This window comes from Scomber scombrus, chromosome 10 (genome assembly GCF_963691925.1).
Source record: "Scomber scombrus chromosome 10, fScoSco1.1, whole genome shotgun sequence".
Taxonomy (NCBI): Eukaryota; Metazoa; Chordata; class Actinopteri; order Scombriformes; family Scombridae; genus Scomber; species Scomber scombrus.
In genome coordinates, this window is record NC_084979.1 from 23,312,643 (window position 1) to 23,326,764 (window position 14,122).

Sequence of the window (14,122 nt, forward strand, 5' to 3'; positions counted from 1 at the left end):
ACAGTGAGGGAGAGCACAGTGTCAGCTACAGAACATCGCCTCGGGGACTGTGGGGGATTTAGTGTCTTGCTCCAGGACACATAAGTACGGTGGTTGCTAGAAAAGGGGACTGAACCTGAGCCTTTATTAGTTCAGGGTCACATTCCCTAATGATTTCAGTCTCTCCTTCCAGTATTTTCCTCCCACTCACTTTAATACTTATAGGATAAAAACAAAATATATAGTATATACATAGTCAATTATATATATAGTAGACAACATGAAATGGATAGTGTACCAATATTAAAACACAGCACACTTCATCTAGGGTAACATTTTACCAGGAATGGTCAGGATTTTGCCTGAACTGTTGTTTTTCTTGCCCAAAATCAATTTCAGCCATCCGTCCATTTTCTTTCCCACTCAGGGGCCTGAGCCTGTCCCAGCATGCATTGGATGAAAGGCAGGAAAACATCGGACAGGTTGAATGTTTATCACAGTCCTCTGATCAACTGTTTTGCATGAATAATTTGGGATACATGTTTACTAAAGCAGAGGGGAATATTACTTATCTCCCTTTTTAGTGCTATGCAAATCACCTTGTTTTGGTTCCTGTTGTTTTTTTTTTATTACCTTTATCTAATTTATGTGTATTTGTATAACATGAACCACTGTGATCACACCATTGATGCTGAGCAATGTTGTTACATACATTAGACTCCTGGTCGGCAGCCAGACAGTATGTGCAGGACTATCACACCACTGCTGTTGAAAGCAGATGGGAATTCAAAGCTCTGTGCAGCTCAAACAGGCTTTCTATTTAGTTACTGATTGTGTCTGTTGCCTAATAAATCATTTGCTGACATACAACAGAAGTCGAAGATATGGTGTTTACGTTCTCCTTCAGTGTGGCGGAAAGTGGCGATTTTTCAAGCCTGCAGCAATTGAAAATGATTGACCATCAATAAGTAGAAGCAACACTGGTTTAGTTTTAGTCTTCCAGCTGTAAATTAGGCTGGCTTGTGTAGTTATGTCCACTATGGGCATCCCAATAAACAAGCTATTTATATACCTGCACCTTCACCACAACACCCACCTGAGTGTATTTTGTCTGTTTATGCACAACTGTTCACAAAGGAAAGGAGCTGTGCTGCAATCAGCCAGAGTGCCAAGAAATATTTAATATATAATATTTAATTAAGAGTGGTATAGGATGAGTAGCAAATAAAAAATTAGCAAATGCTGCACGTCATCAGGAAAATGGCCAAACTAGCTATTTATGAAGAAAGTAATGAATGTTTTAGGATTATTTAATTTTTCACTTTGTAAAGTATAAAACACAACCCAGTAGAGTTTGATTTTACCCAACCCACTGATTGTTAATCATTTTCATGCTATTTTGATATATAACTATAATTAATCAACAGATGAGCCTGGATTTCTCTGGAGACATAAACAATATGGTAAACAATGTGTTTTTGTGTGGGCTGCTACACATTTGTAATTAATTGCTTTATAATTGTCTGTGTCTGTGTATGCTCTTGTGTTTACAAGGCAATATGAAGTGGAGATGGTGGCCTGGTTCACTCAGAGGGAGGTCTGATGTGTAGTGTGTATATGAGAGGAGAGGGAGACTTAAAGTGATTCTCCCTAATTACATGCAGACCAACGGCCAACTGGAATCTAGCAATAGGTTTGATTGAAAATCTGATTCCTGTAAAGAGACTTCTATAAAAGACTTAATATGATATATTTAATAAGCAAGACCTATAATTAGACATATTGAAAGCCACTTAGGTTGAATGAAAGATTAACATGTGAAAGACATTTCAGCATGCAAACTTTTAACTGACAGAAAATAATATTATGTACAATATTGTAAGGAGGATGTTACTAATAAAGCTTGTAGGTGAAAAGGTGTTAGCTGCAGAACAATAAAACATCAATTCACACATGGACTGTGTGAGTCTTGCTTTGTGGCTGCTCTCTGTCACAAGGTCTGAAGAGGTTCTTGAGTCAAGAGACCATCTCTTTAACCATCTGAGACTGAGAAAGACTGAGAAAGGAATGGTTGGATTGATGAATAGATGGATACATGGATGAATGGATGGTGTTTGCAGTAAAATAAATTGCTATGTCTACCCTAGAGCTAACAGAGTTACAATACAGGCCCAGTGGAGGGCCCTGTTCAGTGTGTCTCAACTCCCAGTGGCGGGGTTCTTATCCCCTGGTCCTCCCCATATTCTCTCCAGAGGTTAACCAGTGAGCCTGCTTGCTGCCAGTGATGTGAGAAGAGAAGAAAGGGAAGGGATGAGTGCTCCGCTTCCACATAGCAGATGTTGGGGGAATGGGGGACTGAAGTACCAGTGAGGCAAAGACATAGAATCCAGTGATTGATAGAGTCTGTGAGAGCAGAGAGCTGCTGCTAAATTTCCCATGTGCTTTTCTGTGTAGGGTAAATATAATGACACAGTGAGGGAGTCAAACCTCTGCTTCACTTAGATCAAGGCCTCAACAATCAGGGGCATGTAGATTCTAGATGTTTTCTTTATTATAAATACAATTATAATGAATATAACTTTTATTTCATTACTTATTATTTGACATATTCAAATTCTATTTCATTTTTTAATGCTCACATTGAATCTATCATTAATACTTACTATGTAACTACAGTATACACAAGCTTATACATAGCCACCATCGTCCACAATAGGCCATTCCAATATTGCCAATAAACAGATGTTAGCTTCCATGCTAAGTAATAGCTAAGGCACAAAATGAATAATGTTAACTAAAACATAAATACTAAATAAGCTTTCATCATATTGGATTACAGTAATTAAACTATGCACGTCACTGGAATATAAACAAATCTGTGTCAGTATGTGCTTGCTTACATAAATATATGACATGTTATTAGGGTCAGGATACACTGAAATCCTACTGGGCCTGCTTTTTTTTTTTTAAATTCCATTTGTTAGTGGAAATCCAAAAATTGTGATGATCTCCATGGGTGCATCGCTTTCTGCTATTTCTGATATTGTAACGTTCAAGGTTTACGTTAGCACACTGAATGTGAGACTGTGATAGAGTCAAACTCAGAAAACGTTATTGTTTATCAGATGTGACAAAAGGATTTTGTTTTCACAAGTTGGTGGCAAAAGCGAGAAGGGCAAGATTCACTAATGTTAGCACATTCTTTAAAAAAAAAAAAAGATATCTAAACAGTAATATCAGCATTGAATCTATTAATTATTCAATTTGTATTCAACTCCCGAAATTAATTTGACAGTTTGTGTACATATGGATTTGGCCCTAGGTCATTAAGTACAGCATATCTCTTTGAAGTTTTAGACTTTTGAATGTTGAAATCTGTGTTAATCATGATACCCATCTTCTGTGTTAGCTGCGATAATCAAGTTAGGTTTTAGACGTAGTATATGAGGGGTTTGTTTTGTCTGTGCTGAACATGAGTCTTGCCTGAGTGCAAGCAGGAAACATCCCCCCAACAACAGACATGGGCCAGTACACACACAGGAAACAGTCTATTCTCATCCAATGAAGGAGCTGCTAATCCATTAACCAGCCAAGTGAATGTATAAGCCAGAACTGTCGTGTTCTAGCTGTGACAAGCATGACCACGGGAAACACGCAGCCTTGCTGGAAAAAAACAGCCCCAGCGGAATAGCGAAACCTCAGATTTGAAGAAAAAGAAAACATCATTAAATTCAACCACAGTGTACAATCGGAGCAATAGTGCAAGCCACTGACAGAAGCCCCTCACTGACTTAACCAAAAGTGACTTTTGTACCCATGAGCAAAGCAGCCCAACATTATTGTTAATTTAATGACATACCCTATTCTTTACTCATATTTCCAGTTTCCCAACCTATTAGTATCTGAGCTGGGGCCAGGCTTTGTTTTATGGTGTGAACTGAGCTCGAGGGTGTTATTCCTGCATTGATTGTTCATTCGGCTGGCTTTGTACAGGGTCACGAAAGGGAAATTCATTAGCATGCACATACTCTCTTTGGCATTTTGGCACAGCGACAAAACAGTTATCCTGAAATGCTGCATTGGGAATAAAAAATCCTTAGCTTGTTGGTAACCAGTGGATGTCCCCTGCTGTCTTTAGACTCGTGTTCAATAGCTGAGCATCTCTAAGAGGCTAAGGACTCTCTTCAAAACGATCTGTGGGGAATCATTGTGTGTCTCTGCATTGTGCTGGATACTCCCGAAGAAATTAAATGTTACATTTACATAATTTAGTTAGTGTCAACTGGTCCTGCATAACTAAGTTGAAAAAATGAGAAGAAAAATAAAATCATGACTAAAAACTGTCAAACAATCTCACCAAGCAGTATTAATTAAATGCTGCATCACTCAACTTAAAACACTTATCTTGTATGTAATTAAGACATTTAGGTTTGATTTACTAAATGCAGTTGTGTTTGATTTACTATGGAGAGTTCTATTAAATTCATCTAACACAGCTAAGATGTATTAACATTGTACGATTGATTGTATTAAACACGACTGAACACTACATGCTCCATCAAGGTAATCGAGCAAAACAAATACAACTTAATTATACTTCACCTGACTTCATTTAACCGTGTCAAATCAGAAAAGGTTGATGAATGTACTTCACACAGATGACATCAATATATCTGCTATAATACACTATGAAACCAAGGAATTACATGCAGAAACTTTGCCATTTTGTACTATTTGGCCTTTTGAAAATAAAAAAACACTCCACTACAATAAAGTACAAAATAAGTTTGCTCTTACAAGACAAACACCTGTTGTTAATGGACCAGTAAATTACATTGTTGAAATAATAATTCACATACAACAATGGCTGTGAACACATGGTACTGTAACTGCTAGAAAATGGCTGCTAACCTGCATATACTACTCATGTGCTTAGAAGTAAAGGAAGCATGTTGAGACACTCTTTATTCAATCTAACGTCAGCAGTACATTTTAAATAAGTTGATCACGTAGTTTAAAATCAGTACAATTATGTATTCCTGAAAGCTTACAATATTAAGCTTACATTATTATGTTAATTAAATTAATCTTTTTTGTTTTGATGGCCAAAACTGCAATTATTTAGTAGTTTGACCATGAAACAACTATGCAATGCAAACAACATCCACGTTACATTTCTGAGAGTGTATTTCCCTCACAAGCTGAACAGAAGAAATCCAATTCACTGGACAATACTGTGGGTTTTCCACCATGTGATTAATTGACTGATTACACTGAACATTGAACCCATATATTTCTGGTTTCGTTTAATGTCTTTCAAATGTGTCTCAATCTTCAGCCCAGAACCAGCATAAGAAATATGTTATCAGTAGTAAGTTGAACAAATAAAACCTTTAAAATAAAAATGAACATATCAAATCAGTTTTCAATTACAAACTATATGTACTTCTAAATGCTACCTAATTCCCCTGGTATCACTGGGAGAACCATTAACTGGATTAATGGATTTCCATGTCTCATACTTGCCCCTTGTGGTCCAAGGAAAGGATTTTTTAATACCTTGCATCCCTTGCGCTGTGAAATAGTGCACCTGTGCACATTTAACAATGCATCTATCATAAAAAGGCCAGTAGATTGAAAAATATGTGTGGGTTTAGAGGAAAAAAGAAACATTTTTCATGACAACAGATCAACTGATATTTCTGGGTGACCAAGGGAATAATTCTGCAGTGCGTTTTTTTTTTTTTTTTTTTTTTTTTTTTTACCTTAAACTTGTTTAATTTAGAAACTGTTCTCTTTTGTCTTCCAATTAGGTGGCCTGTGCATATCACAGTCGGTGAAAATACCACGTGAACCAAGAGCTGGAGAGTTTGACAAGATCATTCGCAGGCTGAGTGAGAACCCTAACGCCCGAGTAGTCATTATATTTGCCAATGAGGATGACATCAGGTGAGTGCAGTTGGATCCTACTTTCTGCCAATTAAATTATAAGTTTCAACCTAACTTATCTCAACTACATTCAACCACTGTCTGATACTTGCTTTTTACTTAAATGAAATGTGTAAAGTTGAGGTACACTGTTTGTCAGCGCTGTGTCTTTACCTGAGGCTGCCTCCGCAGCTGGCAGTAAAATGTCACAAATGTCTCCTGTGTGCACAAGAAATTAAATAGTGTTTTCATTACAGGAATACAGCCTTCTACCCACTTTAATATGTATGAGTTATAAATGGCAAATTTGTTTATATTTGGGTGTTCCCACATTTTTTAAAAGCCCGTCAGTAAATATGTTGTCAAAGGTGTATCGAAGGCAAGTAAAGCAGTTTTAAACAGAGATACCAAAAACACAGGACCCCAGCTTGATCTAATGCTACCTAATTGAACCCAATGGAAATGCTACTTGCTGATGGAAAGTAATAAGGTATGCTTACTTAATACTGCAACTTCAATATGATTTTGAGGTACTTGTAGTTTACTTGAGGTATTCCATTATATGCTAGCTACGTTATAATGAAACTCTAGTACATTCCAGAGGGAAATGTACTTTTTACTTCCCTGCAGTTATTCGATAACTTTAGCTACCAATTACTTTGTGCATTAAAAGTTTAGATACAAAACATATGATCAACAAATGAATTAGAAATGTACACAGATATGCACACTGACAGAGATGACCCTGCACAAAGAATCAAATTATTTTGTACTTGTTTTGAAGGCAGGTACTACACTTTTACTCAAGTAAAGGATCTTAGCTTGTTGTCAAAGACACTGCCTCCACTCCATGGCTATTTTTGAGACCATATTTTATGATGATATTGTACTGAGCTGCATAACACCGAAAGGTGTTCCTAAACTGTAGTTTAGTTTCCTATAAATCTTCTGCTTTCTATAAGACTAATAGCTTTGTCATCCAAATTGACATGTAGTCTGTTGTATCCATCCATGAGAATCTGATTATACAACAAAAAAACTGCAGTTAAAGTGCTCCTACTTTCCTTGTGGGGACAGAAATGTATTAATTTAAATTCATTATCAGCTATTAAGACAGATAGTCTTAAGAATTAATTAATTAATCAATTGTAGGCGGAATCAACACACACAGCACTGCTGTGGCTCTGTGAAGGGAAATGTTTCCCAGCAATCAGTAGGCCAGTGTATTCCAAGTGAAAGTGCGGAGTGATTTGGGGCGGTCTCTTGATGATGACCAGGGCAAAAGTCCCAGTGCTCATTGACTTAATCCGGTCCTGATAACCGGTAATAGTCTGGATATATAGTAATTACAGAAAGCCAGGGGGATTTCAGCTCTGCATGCCTGCTCTATCTTTGAACCCAGTCAGTATGAACTGGCAGCGGCCTAATAACAACCCAAAATTGTCTACATGGAAATTATAAGATACCTGCTTTGATGGAGCCCTATAGTGTGATACTTAACCAACTATACAGTATAAACATACTGCCTCATTTCAGGATTAAGAGTATAAGAAATGTTGGTGGGTTTGCCCCATTATTTTGACAGGTAGGTAGCTTTGTCACTATCCTGTGCTTTCTTTGCACTGCGGAAAAAAACAAAACCTAGACACTTAACATTTAGAGAGATGAGCACATACTCAGAAAAATAAATTATATTAAAATAATATAATTATATCACCATCTGTTGTGTATTTTATTAATGCACATATTTAATTCATCTATCTAATTATGTTACAATAACAGAAACAGGTATCATTTTCACCTTATTGTCAACAGAAAATAAGCTTAGCAAAGGTAAGACATAAGTCCATGTGAGGTATTTAAGGTAAAGGATGAAGTTTTTCTAATTGTTTTAATTACTTACATTAGAAAACTGAACATTAGTTGGGAACTGAACCTGGCTTGTCAAAGTTGAAGGAAGATGAGGATGTACACTCCCAATACACCCCCGACGACAACACCTTTATTTCTCACCGTGTTATTTTTATATCAGGCTTGTCAGCCTGTCTAGTCATGTCCCTGTTACGTAAGGTCTTGATGGTGATAAAATCTATTTCTCTCATTTTTCATACACGGAGCACATAATTGCATTTGAAGATATGCTCATTTCACTACATTTCTGGAGACCAGACTCAGGAAAATATCATTACCAATCACACATAAATCCTTGGGGTCATAAACCTAAAGTAAAGAGACATAAAGTCAGTTGGATGACTCACTGCTCCCCCACTCTACATTTTACGAAAAATGTGGTAATTATTTTACAAGGTTATACTGTCCTTCTATGCAACTGCAAACTCTTAACACCAGATATTAAATCAGCATGTGCCATGTAAATAAGCTGATGTTGTCTCCAACACAATATGATGCTTCATATAAATTGTTTTGCTCCAGCATCTTTGAGGCAATATGAGTGCCGGTAATGCTTCATATGACAGGTGGCTCTGTTTAAATTTTATGTTGCTCTGTTCCAGCTTTCTTGATGTAACTCTGCTGCTACAGCAGAAGTTGCTGGCAGTTTTTACGGCTCCCCAAACTTACTTCCATTGGCAACAAGCCTGGACAAATGTGGCAAGGGAGTCATTCTGCTACAGCAAGGAGGAACTCTGCTACACTGGGGAAAGATAGGGTGTCTATGGTGGATTTTTACTTCTACTGCCTAAGTGCCTCTGTGCAACTTTGGTCACATTCAGACTAGAATATTTAGGACACAATATCAGCAGTATGACAGCTGCACTGTCTCTATGAGGAAGAAACTTTTTTCATAAGTGATATATGACTGGATGTGCATTAAATATATCATAAAATAAATGGAAACACTGGCAATAGAACATCATATGGTACAATTATACACTGCTCTCCTTCTGTATCTTAAAGGCGACTTCTTCAAGCAGCTAAGAAGGCCAATCAAACTGGCCATTTCATCTGGGTAGGTTCAGACAGCTGGGGCTCCAAAATTTCCCCAATACTGAACCAAGAAGAAATGGCAGAAGGCGCCGTCACCATCCTCCCCAAACGACAGTCAATCAGAGGTATTCACCATCTTTACCTTACGGTTTATTTATAAAAAAAATTTTTAATTTTGAATTAAATTGAAGGTGAATGCTTTTTCCTTTTCACTGCTTATTATTAGTGTATGTTTGCCTCCTCTAATCACATCTCCCCTCTTCATTGAGCATATAAGATTTTTAATTGAAGTGGTCATCTGATGGTCATTTATGTGTCGGTTTCCCCTAACTGACAGGCAAAGTGTTGTGTCATCACTGCAATTTACCTTTTTATATTGATAAAATCATATTAAATAATATAAGTACAGTATGAAGTATGTTTCCCTTATGTTATATTTATAGATGTAAGACTATTGTTTTTTTTAACACTGTTGGTAAAGTGTGAATAAAGTAGATTATTCTGCATGTGTCAATGCCGTTAAATAGTTACATACTTCCCTTTTTAAATTTAGCACTTTATATTCATCACCACAGTGAAAACAATAATGTTTTATGTTTGCTTTCATACTAATCTGACACTGTAATTTAATTTGAACTGTGTTAGCTGTTTAGTAGAGCAAACCAAAATAATTTGGACTGCTGATATTTTTGATTACAGAGCTTCTGCTCTAGTAAATGTTAGGCTGGGATTAGAGTAAATCATTTGTTTATTAGGAATCATCAACAAAGCTATCCACCAAGAACATGCTCCAAAAACAGTTACATTTTCAACTGAAAATGACCTTATTTTGACACAGACAGCCTATTTTAAACACAAATAAAAGTTTGTTATTTAATTTTAACAGCATCTTTCACTATTTTTTATTTTTATTTTTTTAGGTTTTGATCGCTACTTCATCAGCAGGACACTGGAGAACAACAGAAGGAATATCTGGTTTGCAGAGTTCTGGGAGAATAACTTCCAATGCAAGCTCAGTCGACACGCAGTGAAGAAAGGATCTGGCATCAAGAAGTGCACAAGTGAGTCTGCACATAATAGCAGAGAAGGCAATCAGTCAATAGAAAGCATGCAGTCAATACACAAGTATATTGATTGGCTCTGCTGTGAATGTGTTATGTGTGCACTTAGTATGCACAGGCAAATTTATTTGTCATCAGGGGAAAAAACAATCACACTCCTTTAATTTAGGTTAAATGTAATGGGTGTAGATAAGTGAATGGGAATCTCCAATTTTGTCCGAGAGAAATTAATGTTCCCATTACTCGTGTGTTGGCTAGTTTAATTTGCAGTGGGTGACAAAAGCAATCACAAAACTATGCCACCGCATGCGCTGAAAACGTAATCAATAGTAAATCCAATCAGCCCATTAGAAACAAGCTTTCACGTCATTATAATCAGTAGGCTCTCCGGTGCTGTCTCTCACCTCACTGTAGTGCAACATTGCATTTCAAGTAGGCTAGACAATTCATTCCTTATATATCCATCTGTGTGTTGGGAGTATTTTACAGCACAAAAGATATGGAGCTAGAGAGACTGTCTGTTCTCGTTGCATTTGTCATTCACCTGTTGAGTCTTGGTAATTACTAATGTTTGTATGTCCAGTCCGTATCGACTATAGCCGTGTTCCCTTAGATTCACAAGTCAATTTTAATTTAACTTTTGAAATGTCGGAAAAAGGAAAATGTGTTTCCATCAACTGCTTTGAAGCAAATAAATTAGGCTACACAATGCAGAGATTCATCAGAAAATGGCGGCATAGGTTTAAATAATTTACCATTAAACATAGTTGAAGAAATGGAAGTTACTAACTGGAAACTAAACCAATAGTTATAGTGTCTTGAAAGCTGGAGACAGGTCTTCAAGAATTTGTTTCAATTGGGCAAGTTGTAATTGTTGACAAATTGAGACGCTATGAGCATAAACAGCTGATCAGCCATGTGACTTTAACATTCACTACATCATGTTTTGTTTTGGGGTTTTTTTGGGGGGGGGATTTCCCAAACTTTTCTAATGTGATTCTTCAGAATACTTGACTAATATAGGTCTGTGTGCTGCTTACAGACACATATAGCACAACACTTTTGCACTAATGCCCAACAGAGTACATTTCCGGTATAAAAGGTTCAGTAGTATCTCAAACAATCAATTTCAAAGCTTTCAACTACGGTTTACTTATATTAAAATGTTGCTCATTATTATTATTTTAAATCCCTTAAAGTGGTTATCACCAAAAGAAGTTTCCATTTATCCTATAATCAACTGCAGTAACTTGGCAACAAATGGTGGACTGAATGGTCAGACTGTTAAAGTGACTTTCATTAGTGTCTGCTGCAGCTAGCAGGATAAACAACCTTTTCATGTGAAGAGTGATTATGATGATGTGAATCAGTGCTGGCATCCCTAAATTGTGTAGTTGTTCAATGCAGCATCTTGAATTACGAAAAGAGAATTAATTGAATAAGGCAGAATGTCATTTTAGCTGGTAGTTTCAAAAGCTACCAATTATAACTTTAAAATATAACATAAATACTGGCAGTCGTCATGTCAACCGATATTTTCAGCAACCCATCTGCAATAATTTAGTTTGGCTGACAGCGCAGCCAGAAATCACAAATTGCTGTTCAAGCCTCCTGGAGATATTGTGGCACTGTCATATTAAGATGTCAGGATCAGTGTGATGTGCAGAGCAGATGCTATAGTAGCTCTATAGAAATTGTTTGTTTTTTTTCTTCGGAATTGACAGCTTTTATTATAATTATTAGATTTTTGACAGTTCATTTTCATTACAGGACAGCGCACAAGAAACACAATATTTCATTGTTTATCCCCTCTCACCCAGTTACCTTTTATAATTTAACTTTTGGCTTTTCTAATCCAGCTGATATATAACACTGCAACCTCAAAATGTCACGAATACTATGGGAGTCACAACTTGCTACAACAGATTAACAGGAAAATTAGGGAGGAACTTAATTGTCAGCTCTCTTAACAACCTTTGTGTCCCTTGGCACAAGACAGAGATGTTTCCAATAATCAACACTTCTGCGTTTCAGTAGAACACGTAATCATAAATGATTTCTGTATTTATCAGTTGTCACGGTGGCTTCTCTTGGCCCCTTTTCTTCCTCCGAGTAGCCTCCAGGGCACAGTCAATTTTTACAGGCAAGAGGTTCAATCATTTTACTCTTGCTTTTTGCAAGGACTATCATGATCCTCTCCATTGTTCCTTTTGTAACCATAATCATCTCCTGTACCCACTTCTGTCACTGGATAGTTACTCGAAAACTGTACGATATGTTCTGTATACACCAAGTAACATGGTAAAAGGACATTTTTAAACCTTAAAATCCTATCAAAGTCACTTAAAAAAAAAATCCACACTCAGTTAGAAGGAAATACTATTTGTGGAAGACTGCAATCAACAACCAGGGACTGGAAAATTATATTCTTGAAGTACTAACATGATTAGATGGGCATGTAATTATTCCATTTATGTGATATCAAAGCTTTTAATCGCACAATACATGTCAATGGCAACTGCTTTATGTACCACAACAGCAGGGTAGTAACAGGTCATCTTCCAGGACTGAGATATTAAAGCGTAGCTGACTCCAGTATGAGGAAAACAACACAGAGTGCAGATGTATAATTCACATCCTATCCTGCTCTCTTTCCCTGTGTTCTTGTATCTGCTGCCCTAGAGGCCAAGAATTACTTTGTAGCTTCAGATCTACATTGTCACCCCGACCCACAGTCATTTTGTAGCTTTGTGGAGCCAAATACTATCAAGAGTAAACTGTTGTCTATTTTAACTCCACAAATATGTGTTAAAACATAGGCTAAACATATTGTTAACTATACTAATACAATGCAAAAACAACCATACTTTTTAACTTCACTGAACACTTCACAACAACTGAAAATTATCTTTATAATTGATTAATCTCACAATTACTTTTACAATCATTCATTCTCATTTTGTGCAATGAACTAACATATTCCCAAAATATTAATGCAGTAATGTAGGATCAACACAAACAACAATTCATCATATTTTAGAGCCTTGACCAAGCAACTTTTTAGCAGTTTTGCTTGAAAATGTACTGTAATAATTATTTGATTATCATAATTGTTGCCAATTACTTATGTATAAATCAACTAATCAATAGATCAACAATAGTTGCAGCTCTAAATCACTTTGCCAATTGACCATTCGCTTTGTTCCCATTAGGGATTTTTAAGCTTTCCACTGTCAATAAGCCCTTTAACAATGTGTCCTTGATTTCAAACAGAGACAAAATCAGATTTCTTGCCACCACAGATTCTGCCAACTGAAAAGCCAACAGGTGGATTTTATCAGATGTTGCTAATTGGCTAATTAAACTAAAAATAGCTCAAATAACTGACTTTATAATGTTTCCAGTGGACTAATTCTAAAATCACAACCCTGTTAAAAGCATCGTGAATATGTATATGATTGTTACATTAAGATGAAGCTAAAGCTGTACGTCCCAGGCATTTGAATTTTCAAACCACGTTTTCACTTCCAAAGTTGCAAGAGAAAAGACTAGAAGATGTGTTTGCCAAATTTAATATTACCTTAAGTCAAATCATTGAGTTTAATCATTAGCTAGGGCTCCCCAAAACTTGCACCCATACAAACTTACACCAGCACAATCAACTGAATTTAATTAAAAATGTGCTAACTCTTGGCTTTGGAAGTGACACTTAATTACTACTGTATTTAGCTGGGGATGCTAACGATTGCTCCTGTGGAATTGGTTTTGTAAAGGCCAAAAAATAAAAGACACCACCACCTTCAGTCCCATGTACAAAGTTTGACAGCCCTGACATGTCTAGTTACAGCTGCTAAGCTATGCTATAATTCACTAACTACTTTAGCATTTTGAAATTGAAATCTGTGCTATCTATACAACTCTTGTCATTATGAGTAAGTAAGTAAACACAGAGTAAATAATTAGACACTAGTACATTCATATGAAATTCAAAGACGTTTACCTTCGCAAAAGTTAAAATGTGAAATGTTGTTGTAGAATCCAATAATTTGTAAGTTTGCTGATGTGCTCAGGCCACTCACTGTATATCACACTATTTCACGCTAGTGAAGCATAAAACATGATCCTGTTTTGCAGAGATGAATAAACAAGAATTGGATGATATAACACTGAACTTGTCAAAAGAGAGACAAATTGGTAATAATGGAAAG

The 14,122-nt window shown here is 36.4% G+C and overlaps 1 protein-coding gene across 1 annotated transcript in view; it reads left to right on the forward strand.

Moving 5' to 3' along the window:
- The window catches only part of grm4 (glutamate receptor, metabotropic 4), a 135,248-nt gene that overhangs the window by 94,348 nt on the left and 26,778 nt on the right, over nt 1–14,122 (forward strand). Inside the window, exons 3-5 of the mRNA XM_062427961.1 lie at nt 5,793–5,928; nt 8,824–8,978; nt 9,774–9,914. Of these exons, the coding sequence (XP_062283945.1) occupies nt 5,793–5,928; nt 8,824–8,978; nt 9,774–9,914 (432 nt within the window). The remainder of the gene's footprint in view (nt 1–5,792; nt 5,929–8,823; nt 8,979–9,773; nt 9,915–14,122) is intronic.